General features: G+C 37.9%; 1 protein-coding gene across 3 annotated transcripts in view; it reads left to right on the top strand.

The window, feature by feature from the left end:
- The window catches only part of CRPPA (CDP-L-ribitol pyrophosphorylase A), a 122413-nt gene extending 104647 nt beyond the window's left edge, over positions 1-17766 (top strand). The window contains exons 10-11 of one of the 3 annotated variants that reach the window (XM_075050141.1): positions 14012-14105; positions 15187-17766. In XM_075050141.1, the coding sequence (XP_074906242.1) occupies positions 14012-14105; positions 15187-15299 (207 nt within the window). In that variant the 3' untranslated portion in view covers positions 15300-17766. The remainder of the gene's footprint in view (positions 1-14011; positions 14106-15186) is intronic. The other 2 variants (XR_012653465.1, XM_075050149.1) reach the window with 2 other exon arrangements.
- The last annotated feature ends 676 nt before the right edge of the window (positions 17767-18442 follow it).

The following is an 18442-nucleotide window of genomic DNA, read 5'->3' as shown; positions in this document are numbered from 1 at the left end:
GGATTCTTGGGGAAACCTGAACTAGTTGCTTATATTGTCTAGGGTATTGGTAAAGAGAGCAAAGATTTGAAAAATATTTCAAAAATTTCAGTGGAATGGAAGACGGGAAGTTTTTTTTCTAATACATGTTTCTATTATGCTATATAGTTTATGTAAAAATATGTGCTGCAACATCAATATTATACGAAGAGTAAAATAACAGGCATGAAGAGAAGAATATTTTTTCAGATGAAGGTTAGGCTAAACAGTTCAGGAAATCCTTTCTGCTAGTGTCAGATCTGGTTAAAGGAAAGGCTATGTGGCAACCAATGGGAAATAATCAGAAAGCAGTAACTGAGAGAGTACGGATTTTTAAGTCCCATCTTTGGACTGGAGCAAGTCCACAGACAGTCTTGAGCACAAGACGGCCTGTGTTTTGTTAACGGACCTTGAAGGGAACGTGTAGCTCTGTTTGTTAGCAGATTGGTTTGACTGGGAGAATGGAATCTCACTTTGAGCATATAAAAGGGTATTCAGCAGCAAAAGTTAATGCTAAAGCTCCTAACAGGTAAGCTCGGTAGTTAATGTGAAGGAGACACTGTGACTGAAGACATCTAGGAGTGTTAGGAGACGAGGCTGTGGCACGTACGTACTGCTGCAGACATAGTTCTGCTTACTGAATAGACAGCAGATTTATGGAAGTAGAGCATGCAGGGTAAAAGCTGAGGCCAAGAGCAGGCACAAGGGATTACAGTTTGTTGAAGACAAAAGAGATATTGAGTCAAGAGAGGAATTAGTGGAAATGGAGTTTGAGATTACTTCTTTTGTCCAGAGGAAACTTTTAAAATATGTCCATGAAAAGCCAAACCACACATTCATCTAATCAATACAGGCTGAGGAGATGAACAATGTGAAATCATTGCCCATGTAAAAAGATACATGCAGTCGTAAATGCAGCTGTGAACTTGGAAGCAAATACTGAAGCTGGAAGGAAAAAAAAAGTCAGTAAAAGTCAGAGAAAGAGTAAAAGTTGTGCTTTCTAGTTGAAGCACCAGGAGATTTGTTCTTAACTAACACCTAACTCATTTGAGCAGCTGAACTAGTTTTTAATTCTGGATAAGGCTTAAACAGAGCTACATTCCTTTTCTTCTTAACCGAACAAATCTGTGATAGAACAGCTCTGCAGGCTGTAATACTGGGCTTACACAGTAGGTGCTCGGATTCATATCTGTGCCATCTAGTGTTCTCACTTGAGTAGCTGTACCATTTCATGGGAGTTACTTCCTTGGCAGCTGTGGATATCGAGACCAGAGCCCAACAAAATTAAGCTACTGTTTCCCTTAAACATAAATGTTATTACAATACAGTTTTTACAAAAAACTAATGGCTTTTAAAAATAAATTTAAAATTCCTCTGTAGTCTTATGTCCAGAATCTGTAATGATTAACTGCTGTCAAAATTACTATCAGATTGAAAACTACTTAGCGTTCTGCTTGCTTTCATTTTTGACAGTTATATTCAGAAAATAATCCAACAATTTTGTTAAGCTCTCAAAATTATTCTTTTTAATTAATTTTAAATATTACCAATTAACATATTTTAAAATACTTTAAAGATCCTGCAAGCGAATTATACAGGTATTTACTTAATATCCAATCTGATGATTCTTGCATCACTTCTAAATATTGGCAACTGTAATATTTAGCTGAATATTCAGCTTTTATAGGGAAAGCTGAAAAACAAAAACACTCCACATGCAGGCAGTCTACGAGACACTAATATCACCTCTTTTACCTTACCATCTTGGAAGAATGGCAATCCCCTTTCTTATAAAAAAGATTTGTGCCCATCACCATGAAAATAGCACTGGTCACTTGTTCTCAGCTCATTGATTTCAAATAGCTCTGGATAACCCAAATTTTAAAGTGAGGAGTAAGTGATGTGGTAAACTCTTACACATCATGTTTAGTCATGCTCTTGGAAACTGTCATAAATAGTTTATCAAATGCCTATTATGAAAAGATACTAGGAAGAACCAAACCTATCTTTGCAGACAGTCACAGACATATTTAAAGTTGCAAGTAGGCACAAGATCGTTTTAGGATGTTTTGAAAGGAAACTTTGGTAACAATTTAATTGAAAGTGTTAAAGGCTATAAAACATAGACTCTTCTGTTATGCAATGCAAGATACAACATACCTGAAGAATAAGCTTAACACTGAATGCTAATCTCATAAAAAGAGATGTGTTCATAACTAACAAAATATTTCATCTGTTTTATTTTTAATAAAAGGACTTAATTATGGACTACAATTAATCCATCTGCTAAAGCAAGACTCATTCCTTTATTTATTCTTTATATTCTATTTCTTTCTGTTTCTTTTTAAAGTTTTAAAATAGCCATTTTTCTAAAAGCACAAATTTTTTGTTGTTGTTTTACAAGAGTTTTATCACTTGGATATATTGTCATTTTGAGTGCCTTTGTTTGTATATAGACAGGCTATTGTGTTACATGGTTTGGGCTGATACTAGCTGGCAGAAAGAAAGAGAAGCCTGTCTTGGCAAACCCTGATTTTTATGTAAGAGAACATCTGTGAGCTCTATCTTTGTGGTGTAGCTGGACTCTCATGGCCTAAAAGAAAAATAGAATCTAAAAGCAAGTATATCTGTCCCCTTACGATTGTAAGGATTGTACATTTTGAGTTTAAGGGTAAGGATTTACTGGTGAACCCTGAGGAATGACACTATTTGCTTTAGCTGTTTGCTGTCTTTTAGCTACAAGGCAAGCTTTGGGCCCTCTTCTGCCTTCCTATCACTGGGCTCATACTCGAAAGGTTTTTCTGAAACTGGCTATTTGCTCTCCAGCTATGTGGTAGTTTAATCAGTAGCTAGTGGCAGGAGAGATTCCTCCGTTCGACTCAAGCTATGGGGGATGATCAGGTGGGGGCCCAGACTTGGAGCAGCCATCACAGCATGAGCTACCTAGGGGCTGCAAAAGCCAGCTGAGAAAGTGAGCAAGCGCGCAGGTGATTAGTCCATGTTGACATTTTGTGCCGTTCCAGTCATACTGCTAGCAAGTTAGCTGGCTTGAGGGCATTTTGACTGTATCTTTAAAAATTGCACTGTGCCCCTCAGCCCTGTCCATCCATTCCTACCACCCATGCTTCCATGGAAAGGTCTGGTGTGTCCTGTGCTTGCCATTCCTCTCAGCCACTCGGTGAGAACAGAGCACTTTGCCACAGTGGTTTCCTAGTGTGTTTTTACCATTCTTCTCTGCCCTGTCTGTTGGATTGGACACGGGCTGTTTGCTGCTGCTTTCTGAACCCAGCACCTCTGCTCACACCAGACTTCAAGAACCATCTTTCCTCTAGGATTAATTTTTCAAAATTTGTGTGCTCCCTCCGTTGCTTAGCTGAAAACTTTAACAAGGGCAAATGCTCTATTTGCACTGGCTTTAGGCTATGAACTAAGGAGGACAAAGAAATGGAGAATAGAGAAATTGAGAGTTTGGATCAACATTTTTAGAAATTACTATCTCGTCATGCCTACTGGATAGGGATTCATTCATTTTCCTAGGGTGCTGCTCAGATAAACTGTCCAGTCTTAAGTGTGTAGGTAAACATTGTGTAGGCAACATACCTGAAAGAGAACAATGGATAGAGGCAAATAGACTATCTTCATTCATAGCAGTTTTGAGTATATTTGAGTATATTTGAGTCTACTTGTGTTTAGAGCTCCTTTACTCGTAGAATTATTCATGCTTGCAAGAAATGCAATTTACTTTCCTGCTTATTACATTCACTGCATGAAGATTGCTTTGGAGCAGGGAACGAGTCTGTGTTCTGTGCAAAGGGGTGTTGAGATTAATCAGAATTACTGCAAAATTAATGTATTAAAACATCATATTGGTGCAAGAGACAAAGAGAATGAATCTTTATTAACAACTTGTGTTGTAACTTGTTTTTACCCTGCTGACTCCTCTCCTTTTACTCTCCAAGGAGAGATGTCACCTCATGTCCTTGTAACTTTTTGTCTCATTTCTGGATACTTCTTCATCAGTCTGGTATTTTTATTTTGGGGGTAAAGTAGACTAGCTTGGCCTTACATAAAAATCTTGAATTGTAAGGAATTTATAATTTTTGCCTTCTAGTAGGCTGTGGACCCTCAGCTGTGGACAGGAAAAGAATTCAGAGGTGGGACATAAACTATGCCTAAACATCACACAGATGCAGTCAAAGAAGTGGAATTTGAGTGATGAGATGAAAGATGTAGGATGGACATTCAATTTTAAATGTTAAGTTGTGATTCAAGGATTTTTTCAAATTTCAGTGTCTAACTTAAACATGAAGTTTTAATGATTTATTCTGCAATCAGTCCCTTGTCACAGAATAATGAGATGATGCAACTTGAGAGCCACTTGCAAGCAACCGGCTAGATTCAATTAGGAGTATCAAATTAGGGAAATCTGTGATATCAATTGCTTAACAATGAACTTCTGGACAGCAACTCCCTCTCACTGTGTCTCACTCCCGAACACTGACATTTGACTTACTTTAAAGCTGCTTTTGAAATTTTGAGAGAGCAGTTTAAAAACAATTACATATTAGGTCTTCTGTAGCAAAACACAGAATTTAAAGTTGAATTTCAGTCTCTGCAACTGCAAAGTAACTGGGCTCGTAATACTGTAGTTACTTTGTATTTCTGTAACCAGGATTGGAATGTGGCCTTTACCCCACTGAACTGATATTATCATCCTAAAAGTTTTGGAAGCCACAGGACTGGGATGTGAACAATAGCCCAGCACATGTGTACGCATACTTTGCCCCTCAGAATCTCTTGGGTTTTGTTTATTTCTTTCCCCAAAGGAGAAGTTTTAATTTTGTTTTTTAGCAGGCTATACAGTTTTTCCTCTGGACCATCTCGGATAAATTTTCTGTAATTAAGAGGAATGTTTCTAATCAATTAGTTACTGTAGCTGTGTGCTTGTAGTTCATATTATTCAGTCTGTAGGAGTTGTATAATGAGAATTTTAATGACTGAACAGAATGCTTATATTGAAATGGATGGAAGCATCCCTCTTCTTATTTTGGAGAGCTGGATGTCTATTATGCATAATATTCCGTATGAAGTTAGCACCTATAGGAGGGGAGAAAAGTGTAGTTTAGACTGAAAGAATGGAAAAAATGCTCACAATTCCTTTGCACTGATTTTCAGCATCCCCCAGGTTATTCAAATGCATCACTCATTCTTTCCAAAGACCTTCCTGCTTTGTTACAATCACTAATTAAAAGTTGCCTAGTCTTTCTATATAACACTGATAGTCACAATCACAAAGTGCATGTCACAAATTATATGAAACTGATCCTGCATATTTGTATGCAAAATTCTGTAACCTGTGATAGCTAAAGCATTTCATGTCTTGTACTGCATATTAGCAACTTTGATGTTTCCAAACTAGTGTGTTAATTTATTTCTTGAAAAGTGCAATGACCAATCTATGTTGTCAGTATAATATGGGACAGAAAGGAAAAACCTGTAATATCGAAATATACTGTGTTAAATTTACCATAAAGTATGTACTTTTTTGCTCTTGCTAGAAGTTTATATGAAGAAGTGCTGTATTGTTTTCTCTGTCCCCATTAGGCAGGTTTTGCAGATCCTAAGTAACGATGTCACAGTGCTCTAAAATTAAGGAGAAGCATTCAGATATGTGATACTTACCTACTTATAATTTTACGATTACGCTGATGACCTCAGATGTCACTGGGTAGAAACGTCCTACTCTGCTCTTTGAAGATTTTTTTTTTACCTGCAGTATATGACACAGTTTGCCTATCAGATAGAGCCTCTGGCATAGTAATCTCTCCTGATCTTTAGCAATGGCATGTCTTTTTATGTTTTGAGGATTGAGATGGTTGTGTGCTTAATCTTTTATCTCTGTCATTTCTTCTTTTCCCCTTTCTCTTAGCTTGTTCCCCCACCACGTCTCTCTGTCTTCCCTACATATGCATTTTTGCCTTCCTACTTACTGCTGACTAGGGCTAAAACACTAGTCATTGAGTGAAACTGAGCTTGAAGGTGCTGTATTTCTCAGCTCATAATAGGAGAAAAACAGCTAAACTGTGCTTAACTGCTTTTGCTCTGCTGCTAGCCGCATGTGTCAGATGCATTCATACGTGATCCCTAGCTGCTCTGTCTTTGCTTGGTGCCTGGTGTACTGCAACAGTCTGTAAATGATTTGCATGATTGGGGTGTTATGTTTTGCAGGAGGCCAGCGCTACTTAACCCGTTTTTTCTGTATGTGTGTGTGGTGGGTCTGCCTGTTTTCCTGGCTGCCTGCAAAACTTAACGCTGCAGCCTGTCAAAGTATTTATAGACTCTCACAGTGGAACAGGCAGCAGAGGTTCCATCACACACACGCTGAGGGAAACGCTGTTACATGCTGCTGCTGCGTGGAAGGCTTAAATCCCATTCCCACGTGAATTTGTTAGTGCTATCAGATTGATCCAAAGCTTTCTGAAACCAAAGAAAAGACTTGCTACAGCTTCACTCAACTTCAGCCCAATCTTAGATTTTCAGGAGCTGGTTGTCAGAGGAGAAAGCAAGTCTCCTGTGCCTCAGGAGCATTTCAGTTTTCCTGTATTGATAGTAAGAAACAATTTTTCCTTCCCCCTAAAAACCCTTTTGGTGTGTTTTACAAGGTTACCAGAGTGATATGTTGTAGGGCTTGTAGGTAGTACACTAACATATATTAATAGGAATACATTTCATATTATAGTCTTATTTGGTAACATACTGTATTAAGAGACCACCTCTAAGAAACCTCAAACACATAATATACTTTTGCAGACAACCACATCTGTTAAATGGCTTATTTCTGCCAGTATTTTTGTACCAGTCCCATACAGGTGGCAGAATTGGCTGCTAGCTCAAGCATTTTGTAGCTTTTTAAACAATTTAGAGGGAAAGATGGTTGACAGACAGTTGTGCTATCACTACTGGCATACTCACTCTTGGCAAAAGCTTAGATCAGATAGTGGTAAGTGCTGAATGAAAGCTCTTGCTTAAGCTGCAATGATTGAATGTGCTGAAAATGCTCTTTAAAACAAACTCTTCAGAGAATTTTTTGGTCCAGGAATTTTTATTGATTATTCAGTATGATCACGGTAACAATTTTTCATACAGGGGAAAAAAAAAAAAGACTTGGAGAGGACAAGAACAAGGAAATATAAAGCCTAGGTCTGTGGATGACAGAGGCATTGGCACCGAGCTCATGTCTGTGCCAAACACTGTTTGTCTATTTTACATCAAATGAGCAAACTTTTGGAGCAAAAGTTAGAACAGAGCTTTCACTTGCTCCCCAGGCGTCTGGAGGAGTGTCTAGGCTGGAATCTTGTCATCTTTCTGTTGTGATACAGTGACTGTACATAGAATGGGTATTCCTCCACAGGGGTTTTAACCCCAATCCAAAAGAAGTGTGATCTGGGGGGTGGATTAACCACCTCACACAAAGAAGGGAACTGAACCTTGGTCACTTACATGCTCCAGAACATGTAGATAATGGAACTGTTTTAAAACTGCTGATTTAGGGGAATTCTGTCTATTCTGTTCATACTGGAGAAAGGAATTAATCCTATTTGGGTTTTTGTTTGTTTGTGCTGTTGTGTTGGGTTTTTTAACAAAAGAGCAATGTTTACCTTCAGTTTTAAATCTGTCAATCTTAGGTGAAAAGATATACACAATAGCATTAGAGACATAATCCTGACAGACTCTGGAAGATTTAAAATACTTGCCTGTCCTCAGTGCATCCACAGAGTCATTTTAAATGTTGATGGCTCTCCATTTTCTTATGGCAAACTATAAGAGGCAGGGTTGATCACTGGTACAGGAGAGAAAGATACGGTGCAGTATCACATATTTATTCACAATTTATCTGGGTTTGGGTTGATTGTAGCATGGATGTACAACCATTTACTGCAGTGAAATAACGCAGATCTATCAGAGTTCATTAACTAAGAGGTCTGCTAGGCTCCATTAGCACAGTGACAATTTAGTTCTTCCAGTGCTACTCATCTCTTTTCTCAATCCTCATTGCATCCTGAGTATCTAGATTTCTAAATTATTTCTATTTTGAGGAGTATCCACTAATGAAGAATTGATTGCATTTTCTTAGTTCAGAAAGGAAGCAAGGCTGTGTATACAGAGGTTCAATTATAAACCTGCTGGAGTAATTTTGAGCCCAGCTACCTATCTGAACTCAAACGCTACCTTACTTATTTATATATTACTTGAAAGAAAACCTAAAAATATTCAGAGAAATACTTTTCTTATCTTTTAGATTGATCTGCATAGCTATCTTCTTATTGAGGTAAACTGCTGCATTGATATTATGTATGAGATGTCACTTATCATTAGATCCTTTGGCACATGGATTCAAAAATGTGATGTGGAAGCATTTTAAGAAGAAAGGAGACTTCAGATTAATTTGTACTGCTACAGAAATGGAGGTTGCCTTAATATGTAGATGCATGCCACTACATATCTTGAATAGGAAAAAATGCTTCTTTGTGAATCTACCACAGAATTCCTCCAAACCATGTTATACGATTGATTTCTGGTAGTGGAAGAACCTCAGTCCCTCTCCAGATCATCTTTTAAAATGAAAAATACTAACTGAAGAAGAAAATGTCAAGTATTGAGGTTTCTGAGGCTAGATTCTCTACTCAGTTTCTCTGAGTGCAAATAAAACACTGTCAGTATGTGACATCAGGTGAGTTTTGGAGGCACCTGTTATAGCCTTTGTATAAATTGCTGCATCCCGTGGAGTTTTAAATTAACAGCAGCTCCTCCTGTACTACCAACATAGTCCTTTGCAAGATGCTTGCCAGAACGCAGACTATTTCAGCTCTTTTCTGCTCATGCCTTGTGGTGTATCTGGTGTGCACCTACCCTGCAAAAGGGAGCAGTGGGCATGGGGTCCTTCTGCTGGCTCCAGCCTTTTTCTGTAACATGGCAGGAATTGCAGTGCAGCACAAGTGCTGTCTTGCAGTGTGGTTCGTCCCCCTCTCCTTCTCTGTTTTGCTGGGAAAGGTGTCCACAGAGCAGTTAATCTTTTTTTTTAAATGACTGTGTTTATGTGGTAGCTACATGGGATTTGTGCCTCATTCCGGGGGGGGGGGGGGGGGGATTATTTGATTGTTTTTCTATGTATTCTTGATGCATTTGGGTAGGGAGAGAAAGGCACAACTGTCACTTCCCAGTGATACTTAGGCTACATCTATACTGGTAAGTAAAACAGGCCAGGGATGGTTCTCTTGTCCTAGGGCTAAAAGGCACAGCATGCCTCATGTCCATATGGCTAAGTTCTCATTTTCCCAAAAGAGGGTGGCTTCATTCAGACTGTCCGCTGGGAGCAGTCCCTGGCCTGCGCTGTCCCCTGAACCGTGCCCAGCCATTGTCTGGGAACGTGTTAGCTGGCAGGAGCCAAAACTATGCCAGGGAGCGGGCGAACAATGGAACAGCAAGGGCAGGGGCGTGCCAGTGCATGCCCCGGTCCTCCTTCTGTTCCTGGTACAAACATAACTGTTTTAATATTGGATGTTCCCTAAGTTTAGCAGTGTCTTTAAATCATGTTTTCAGGTTTCCCGTCAGCCGTATAAGCAGCGCTAACATTACAATTCTATTCATTTTTAAAAACTGTATTAAATGGAAAGTCAAACATTAAAGCAAAACAGAGTGCAAATAATGGAACACAGCTGTTTTATTCTTTTGGAGGGATGCAGTACAAGGCAGAGGTAATACCTGCAGAGGCTTTTTTTTTTTTTTTGAGCTAAAAAGGGTAGTGTGTGTTTTTCAAGCTATGCTTAAACTGAACTAGTACATATGTAAATTGAAATGCATGTATGTGAAGTTCCAGCTGGGGGGGGTGGGGGTGTTCTAAACAGATTGAAGCAAGGAAATGAGTCGTTAAGGGAATGTCAGTAAATATTCAGATATCCTCACAGTTTCTTAAATAAACGCACATTTGTAAAATATCAGATTGCATATTCCAAACACAACTTTAACTCTGTCCCTGTATCCATTCCCAGTTTTACTCTGCAGTCCAGAAAACCCCTACAGTCAGTAACTCTACATCAAATAAATTCTGAGTATGACTTATAACCATCACACAGTATGGTTATGTTGGAATATTTTTACTATTTAATAACAGACAAAGTGGATATTTTATTTTGGAATCAAAGTGCTGTTATGTGGATTTATGGTTTATAAGGTTGGCAGTGTTTCTGAGTACTTTCTTTTCCAAAGTACATAAATATAAAGTGGTAAAAGTTTTGTTTTTAGCTTATAAATGTAGTTAATCATCTGTTCAAACAATAAAAATTTCTATTTATTAATGGCCAAGAAATGTTAGGGGGTTTTGTTTTTTCTTTTTTACAAGAGACTCGTTTAAGTCAACTGGATGAAATGAATAGACAATGAATATCACAATGGTTCAGGGGGGATCATGGCACACCAGTTGATCATGTGGAACTTCAGTCATTAATCCATTAAAGTTGTTACTGCCTCTGAGTCTTATTTAAAGGTCATGGTCTTTTTTAAGGATTTTGTTGATGAAGGAAGAGAACTATTTGTGTTTGATCCATCCAGCAAGTGCACGGATGTGCACTCAGACTAGTGTGCTGAAGTATGTTCTCTACTTGGAATTTGCAACACTGAGCAGTGGGTGGGCAATAACGTGCGAGAGCTCTTGTGGGCTACATGAGGATTTGTATTGATTGTTCTGTTCTTACATCCTGTTTTTTATCGTGGTTACAATATATGCAAACACGTCAGGCAATTAGACATGTGAAGACCTGGTTCTGCTTGATTATTTGACTTCCTGCAACTAATAATGAGATTTTTGAAAGATTTAGTGCTATGCCATTGAATATAAAAGGGGATCAGAGGCCTGTATGTGCAATGGAGTTAGGTGTGGTAGATTAAATTTGTCCTGGCATCCTTATTGAAGCCTCCCTGTAGGCACTATCAGCTGTAATCAGCACTGTTGCCAGAAATAACATTGCAGTGTCAGAAATATGGATATTTTAAGGGTATAGCCGGGGGACTTGAACTGTTCACTTATTTGTTTAACTTTAAATTAATAAAGACCCACACGATTCTTTTTCTTTCCTGGGTTGTTGTTGAATTCTGTCATTTTAATTCTTTTTAATATTCTTCATAAACACTGCTGGCATCCAAATTACATATAAATACTTAGGAAAAAGCTACGTTTCATTGTGGCACATTGAAAATATCCGCTTACGTGCACAGTAATGGCCTAAAATGAAATAAATTCCCAGCAGGATTCAGAGGAGAGGAAAGACTAGTTAAGCTATAACTTAACCATTGTGTCAGTCAGTGTTATGCCTACATTTCGAACAATGTGTTCTCTTTCAGTTGCTAGAATTTCTTTTTCTGTTTTCTTTTTCATGATAATAGGGACTAGAAATGATTAACAGAAGTTATGAATTAGGCACAGGCTATGACCATCGGATACTACACTAATGATTCCTAGCATAAGAGTGAGTTTTGATTCTCAGAAAGATACAGGATATACAATGATTTTGAAATTCCTGGAAGAGTCCAGTTCTTCACATTATTTACTACCTCTTTCCAGTAAGACGGTGGCTGTGAGAATCAGGCAAGTTAAACTTGGCACATACTTGACCTCTGTGGCATTGATTTCTCCTCACTCAGAGGCTGGCTCATAGGGCCAGGTGCTGGACACTGTTCAATGAGTAGGTGACCCTGAGATCAGAGTGAGACAGTGTTACCGGGAAGGAGCAACAGCATAAATCTAAAAATTAGTAATCCCTAGCCCTGTTGAATTCTTCAATACATGCTTCACGATGTCATTTAACCATCAACTGTAACTGTATAAAATTAAGAATATCTTTTCTATTACATTTGTTACCTTAAATAAGATAATGTATATTCACTTAAAGAATACACTTCTGGTTATTTCCCAGAAACAATCCTGCACAGGGGCCAATCAAATCTGACAGTTCATTGTTCCTGCCATTTGTATTGATTGATTCGAAGAAAGACAGGAACCAGTAGGTTTCCTGAAGAGTTATAATAGTAGTATTAATAATCAGATTATTAGAAGCCAAGTAATTGTAAAACTTGCAAACACATTTTAATTTGTGCTGCTTACTTTTTGTGTTTCTATTTTTGAACAAATTGCAATTCACCAGTCGATTTCAGTGTGGTTTATAGACCACTTCTCCATGCAGGTTTTCTGTACACATTACTGTGCCGCATTGCCTGCGTTACAAATGCTACTCAATTTTTTGCATGTCTTTCCTTCAGAACATGGAAATTAGCACTAAAACCTTAAGTTTAGCTTTAGAAGAAGCTTTTTCCAGTCTAAAGGAATCTTATGGTGTCACTTTCAATCTCTCCTGTGAAAGTTAAATTTCTTTCTCTTGCTTCCTTTTATGTTCAAAAACTTAAATAATTTATTACTACAAAGGAATGTGTACTGAATCCAGTAACCAACAGAGGATGTGGAAAGATTTATTGGGAGAAACATTAAGAGCATTCCTGGCCAGGTGTATTTTATTTCTTTTTTTTGTGAAATGGGGAAAAAAAATATACACCTCCAGCCAACTTCAGATATGGCTGGAAGCCCATTTGGAAAACAGTGTCTGTAATTGTGAAGTGCTTCTCGAAACAAACTGAACAAAAAGCGATGAGGGGTGCAAAGAGATTGGCATTGCTGAATAGCAAGAAATGTGTTGCTAGATCTTGAAAGCGACTGCAGTGTTTGCCGTCTGAGTGGGTGTATGCACATGACTTCTGCTCTCCTTGTACATTATACAGCAATTTATACCTATGGGAAATGAGGAAGTGAAAACCCTACCAAACTGGAGTAGTGGATTCTGAGTTCCTCTTTGCACCCCTGGTCCATGACAAAAGGTTCTGGAGGAGCAGGACCTGAGTACACTTCTGCACTCCTTGCTTAACTGAATGGGAGGTGTCACTCAGTAAACAGCAAGACACAGCTGTGGTGAACATTTTTACTCTATGACAACTTTTTAGAACACTAATAAATAATTTTACTGCATATTAGAATATATAACATGAATTTGTTAGGAGTGTAATCTTTTGGGGGTTTACAAATTGTAACAGCTTAGTTATTTGATGATTTTTAGGACAAAATTCTAGTCAAATACAAACGTAATTTTTCCAGGAGTGATAAAAGAATCAGGTATAAACTAATTCTATCCAGCTACCTCTCTGGCATGTTTCCTGTCATTTACATAAAGCGCAAAGTTAATAAGAGCATTATTGTAGAATCATAGAATAGTTTGGGTTGGAAGAGACCTTTAAAGGTCATCTAGTCCAACCCCCTGCAATGAGCAGGGACATCTTCCACTAGATCAGGTTGCTCAGTGACCCGTCCAACCTGACCTTGAATGTTTCCAGGGATGGGGCATCTACCACTTCTTGGGCAATCTGTTCCAGTGTCTCACCACCCTCATCATAAAAAATTTCTTCCTTATATCTAGTCTGCAACTACCTTCTTTTAGTTTAAAACCATTACCCCTTGTCCTATTGCTACAGGCCCTACTAAAAGGTCTGTCCCCATCTTTATTATAAGCCCTCTTTAAGTATTGAAAGGCCACAATAAGGTCTCCCCAGAGCTTTCTCTTCTCCAGGCTGAACTACCCCAAGTCTCTCAGCCTTTCCTCATAGGAAAGGTGTTCCATGCCTCTGATCATTTTTGTGGCCCTCCTCTGGACCCGCTCCAACATTGAGAGTGTTCCAGGGACACCTTTCCCCTTTCAGTTTTTCCTTCAACCCCAATTTCTTAGTCTCCAGCTCCCCTCTGTGCTAGCTGAATAAGTGAAGTCCCTTCAGCAGTAGCCTTATTCCTTAAAAAGCAGTTTTTAACGTTATGTTTTTGTATAAGTTGTTGGAACCGTTTCCTCTTTCTCCATTAATCCAAGTTTCTTAAACATCCTCTACAAATTCTTCCTTGATGCAGTGTCTTAGAAAAATAGTGGTGGAAAAAATATGGAATCAAACTGCTCCATCCTCCTGCCCCAGGCAGGAAGCTGTACCTGCGTCCCATTTTACAGGTATGTGGGTCTCATGTTACAGGGCCCTAATGATGAGTTCCCTTGATCTGTCCAATAATCTGTTCCATTGTATACCAGTCCTTACTGTTAAAACGACTTCCCTGACTACTTCTACCCCAGTTTAAGTTCCCTTAAGCCTATTGCTTCCAGTTTTATCCATCATAGCTATGGAGAAGAGCTCTTGTGTTCTCTTTGTAGCTCCCCTTCTGTATTTGAAACTTCTAGATTCTCCCTAGAGTTTTGTAGACCTTTCTTTTTCTCTGTTGCTTCACAGAAATTGTTCCCTCCTATTTCTCTCTCCAGGGATGTGTCTGTGGCTGGCTACACCTATTGATATTCTCCCAGTGCGCAAATGAAAAGGTTACTGGTAGCAAGAGGCTAACCTTTTATAGTCAATACAATTAAGAAAACTTGGCAATTAGACAAAGGACTCTTTCAAATGTGAGCTGGAGTGCTCAGTTAGAAGCACAGAATCAAAGTCTCATTTTATTACTGCTTCCTGTGTTGGTCTCTATACTTGCCTATCAAAACCAGACTACTTTTTAAAGTTATTTGATACAAAGTTCAGCCTGAAAACTGACTGAAGTCCCAGTGCTTAAATGCCTTTGTGAGGTTTAAGTAGTTTGCAGACTACAGATGGGATTCAGTGGGTGCTTAAAGTTACAGGGCTTTAACTATGCTACTCAATGAATGAAATCCTCCATTTTGTTCCAATGTTTTCAAACCCAAAATTTTTACTACTTTTTAGATTTTAAATATCAGTTAGGAAGCAAGTGACAGAATCAAGCTTCTGGTTTTTTTATTGGTCTCTAGATAGATCGCATTAATTCTGGCAGTTAAAATACATTCCTTTTAGAAAAATAATTTTGCTTTTTAAATCATCATGGAGATTGGAAAATTTATATTACTATGAAATGGTGTTTGCTTAAAATATAAGTTTTAGAAGTTCTAGAAAGTACAGATACTTTTTTTTATTTTTTTAAAGAATCATATGGTAATTTTGCGATTTTAAATACTTACTTTTTCCACTTTTGTTAACATATTGTTTTCCCTGCTCTCCCCCCTTTTTTTTTTCCCCCAGGACCATTTGCTGCTTCAGGAGACAGTAAATTCTGCTGCTGCTCTTATCATGGCATTAATAAAGGACAGAAACCCAGAGCTGATTGGCCAGCTGTTGGTAGCATGAGACCATAAATCAAGTGTAGCTTTTGGAAATGTTTCTTTTTCATCATCCATTCACCAAAGGTCTTGAATCATTTTACCCTTTGATGAAAACTCTGGATTTATGACATTTACTATTAAGATCTTTTAACAACATATTTTTGATACTTAAAATACAAGTCTGATATTATGTATAAAGTATAAAATGAAATACAGATCATTCTGAGATACACTGGGTACATACTGTGAGGAATGATACTGAAATGTTTTTGTGAGGTACTGGTCATGTAAAAAGGTGCACAGAGGACACCAAAGCATTCATGCAGAATTGTCTTTAACCCATGTATGTGTGTTGTACTCTCAGACTGCATGAATTAAATTTTATTTAAGATAAAATAATCCTAAAGCACAGATCATCTTCTCTATATGAAATTATTTAAAAATTGCTGCTATACCTATTAGCGAATGTAGAGTTCATTATACAGTGTAGCCTTCCTGACATGAACAGAAACACACATTGCAAGAAGTGTTTGAAAGGTCAAGTCCCCATCCTCCATGGAATGAAGGTACCCTTGAAACAAAGAAAAGATGTGCATGGGGACAACAAGGTGCTAAACCCCAGTTTTCTGGATGCAGTATACTCTGGCTGTAGCGCTCCTTAGTGCTACCCTTCTTCCAGTACCCATGTGCCATCATTCCGAACTAGCTCCAGTAGCTCCACGGAGTACTGTATTACATGTACTCTTTGTGTTTGCACGTGTGTGTACATATATGCATGTATGTGTGTATGCATGCTTAAAGGAAGAGAAAAGGGTTAAGACCGAAAGAAATGCTTCGCAACCCAATCTGTAGGTAATGGAGAAGTAGGAAGATTCTGTTAGCTGATCTTCAAGTGTACAATTTTCATCTCTTGCTGGTTAGCATATGTATGTATTAAATAGTAGTGAACTGAGTGTTATGAGTTCAAATATATGCTACATTGATATTCAAATGTGGAAAGTTGGGACAGGAAGGTGAAATGGTGAATGGTTATTTTGTGGAGTATCTCCAGGTATCACAACCACTAAGAGCAATACAGGAAGAGGACAGTCCCTGAAAACACCTGTCCCTCCTTATGCATCAGACTCAGGAATTCCAGCTCTCCTGCAACATGTAAAGGGACTAGTTTAATGTCTTGCATACCTGCTGTGATTGGAATAAGGTCTTAGAGAAGTATCCCCACCAGAAGTGTCCAGTGAGTCCCCTGTTCAATCTGTCCTGAGTGAGAGCACTGTCGGTTCAGCAAGTTTCCCTCTGAAACCAGCATTCCTGCCCTTACTCCCACCATGTTCCACTCCCTCTGGTGCTCAGACAAAGCTTAGGATAGCATGATCCACGCTTGGTCCCCTCCCTTTTTCCCTTCACCTGACTATCTGTATCTCTGTTTTAAATCCCTTTTAGAAACTGATATTGATCCCAAACTTCCTTCATTGCACGATAAAATAGTTAGCTGACTGTTCTATATCCAAAGCACACATTTTCTTGCACACAGAAGTCATCCTAAGACGACTAACAAAGTTCTCATGCATCATCTGCTTTCTTCTTTGCTTTGCTCTCCTCTCTACTTTGATTAATAATTTGTCCTTTTCTGACATCGTACAACATAAGCATTCATATTAGCTCTGTGTATGGCTATACAATAGGCATAATTTATTCATGTATATATTTGTGGCTCTTCATACGCAGAGTACGCAAATAAATGAGGAACTAAAGAATTTATTATTGGTATTCATAATTTAACAGGACAGCTTTCGCAAATAAGTTTTCTGAATTCGCTTTTACATTAATAAATTTGATGAAGTAATTTGTCTCACAAGCTTTTAAAAGACATGATGAAAGAAGTCTCTTTGACTGTATGTTGTGATTCTTCGCTTGAAGACTAAAATTAAATCTGTGATGTGTTTTCCCCAAATAATAAGCAAGTGAATTTAGAAAATCCTTCATGTTTTCTATCCACTCTAATTTATACATTGTGATACTGCCTTAGCATTGGTTTGTGTGTAACTTACCATTTGCTTAAACAAAACCTTTTATGTTGTAGGGTTGTTTTACTTACCTCATTCTCTTAAAATTATTTTAATCCAATTAAAAATGTTACTTCAATGAACTGCTGTGATGAAAAATTTTATTATGGTTGTTTATGGACTTAGTTTCAGGTCATCAAACATGCTTAGTACTAATCTAAGATAAGCATTATTAATGTACTGTTAATCATTGCATTATGAATTTTTTTATCTTTAACAATATTTTCAAAAAATCTACAAACACTAAAAAATGTATTTTGCTGGAAGCAAATACACCAACAACAGAACTACTAAAACAGATCACAAAATACTAGAACTGCAGTAAAAAAAAAAAGAAACCGGACTGTGATTAATGCTATTGTGTATCCAAACCAAATTTAAATGGTCTTTTGGATTATTGTTAATACTTACAATGGGAATAAAGATATAAAATGAAATTAAGGAACTGGTTGATTGGTTTTTGTCTGTGCATAGCTACTCACAAATAGCTATATACATGAGAAACTTGGCAGCCTTTTGTACACACATGCTGTTTTGAATTTAAGTAGTGAATCAGTCACCACCCATATTGCTTTGAACATTTGGACGGAGATAACACAGAGTAAATAAAAGCTCAGACTCTGCCAGCCTTGCTTACCTTACTCCTCAAGCACTCCAATTAGTATTCCTTGGGTAGTGATCATCAGAAAAGAGAATACAGAATATGGACCTAGAAATGTTTTTCATAACTGCACAGTTGAGTGAATCAGATTTGTATATTGAAACCAATCCACTTCATGCAAAATCTGAAAACTAAATTACTTCATTTGTCTTAGATCAGTTGGCAGAAGAATTTCTAGTTACATTCTTCTTTTCTTTAGCTTTCCAGGCTTTGTAGCTTGAAAAAGATGGCTTGATGGTCCTCTAAAAAAGGCTGAAAAATGAAAAGGGTAGAAGATGGTGGAATTAAAAACAAACAAAAAACCCACCCCAAAATCAAAGGAGAAACAAACTGAGATGTGACCCTATTGTAATATTGTATTGTATTAGCTCATCTTGATAACTAATGTAGGCTGCAGAACAAAAAGTGTGGCTGGATGCCTTGAAGCTTTTAGTGCATTCAGATTTGTATTT

The sequence above is a fragment of the Buteo buteo genome, chromosome 2, assembly GCF_964188355.1.
Source record: "Buteo buteo chromosome 2, bButBut1.hap1.1, whole genome shotgun sequence".
Classification (NCBI taxonomy): Eukaryota; Metazoa; Chordata; class Aves; order Accipitriformes; family Accipitridae; genus Buteo; species Buteo buteo.
This window is presented reverse-complemented; position numbering and strand designations above follow the sequence as displayed.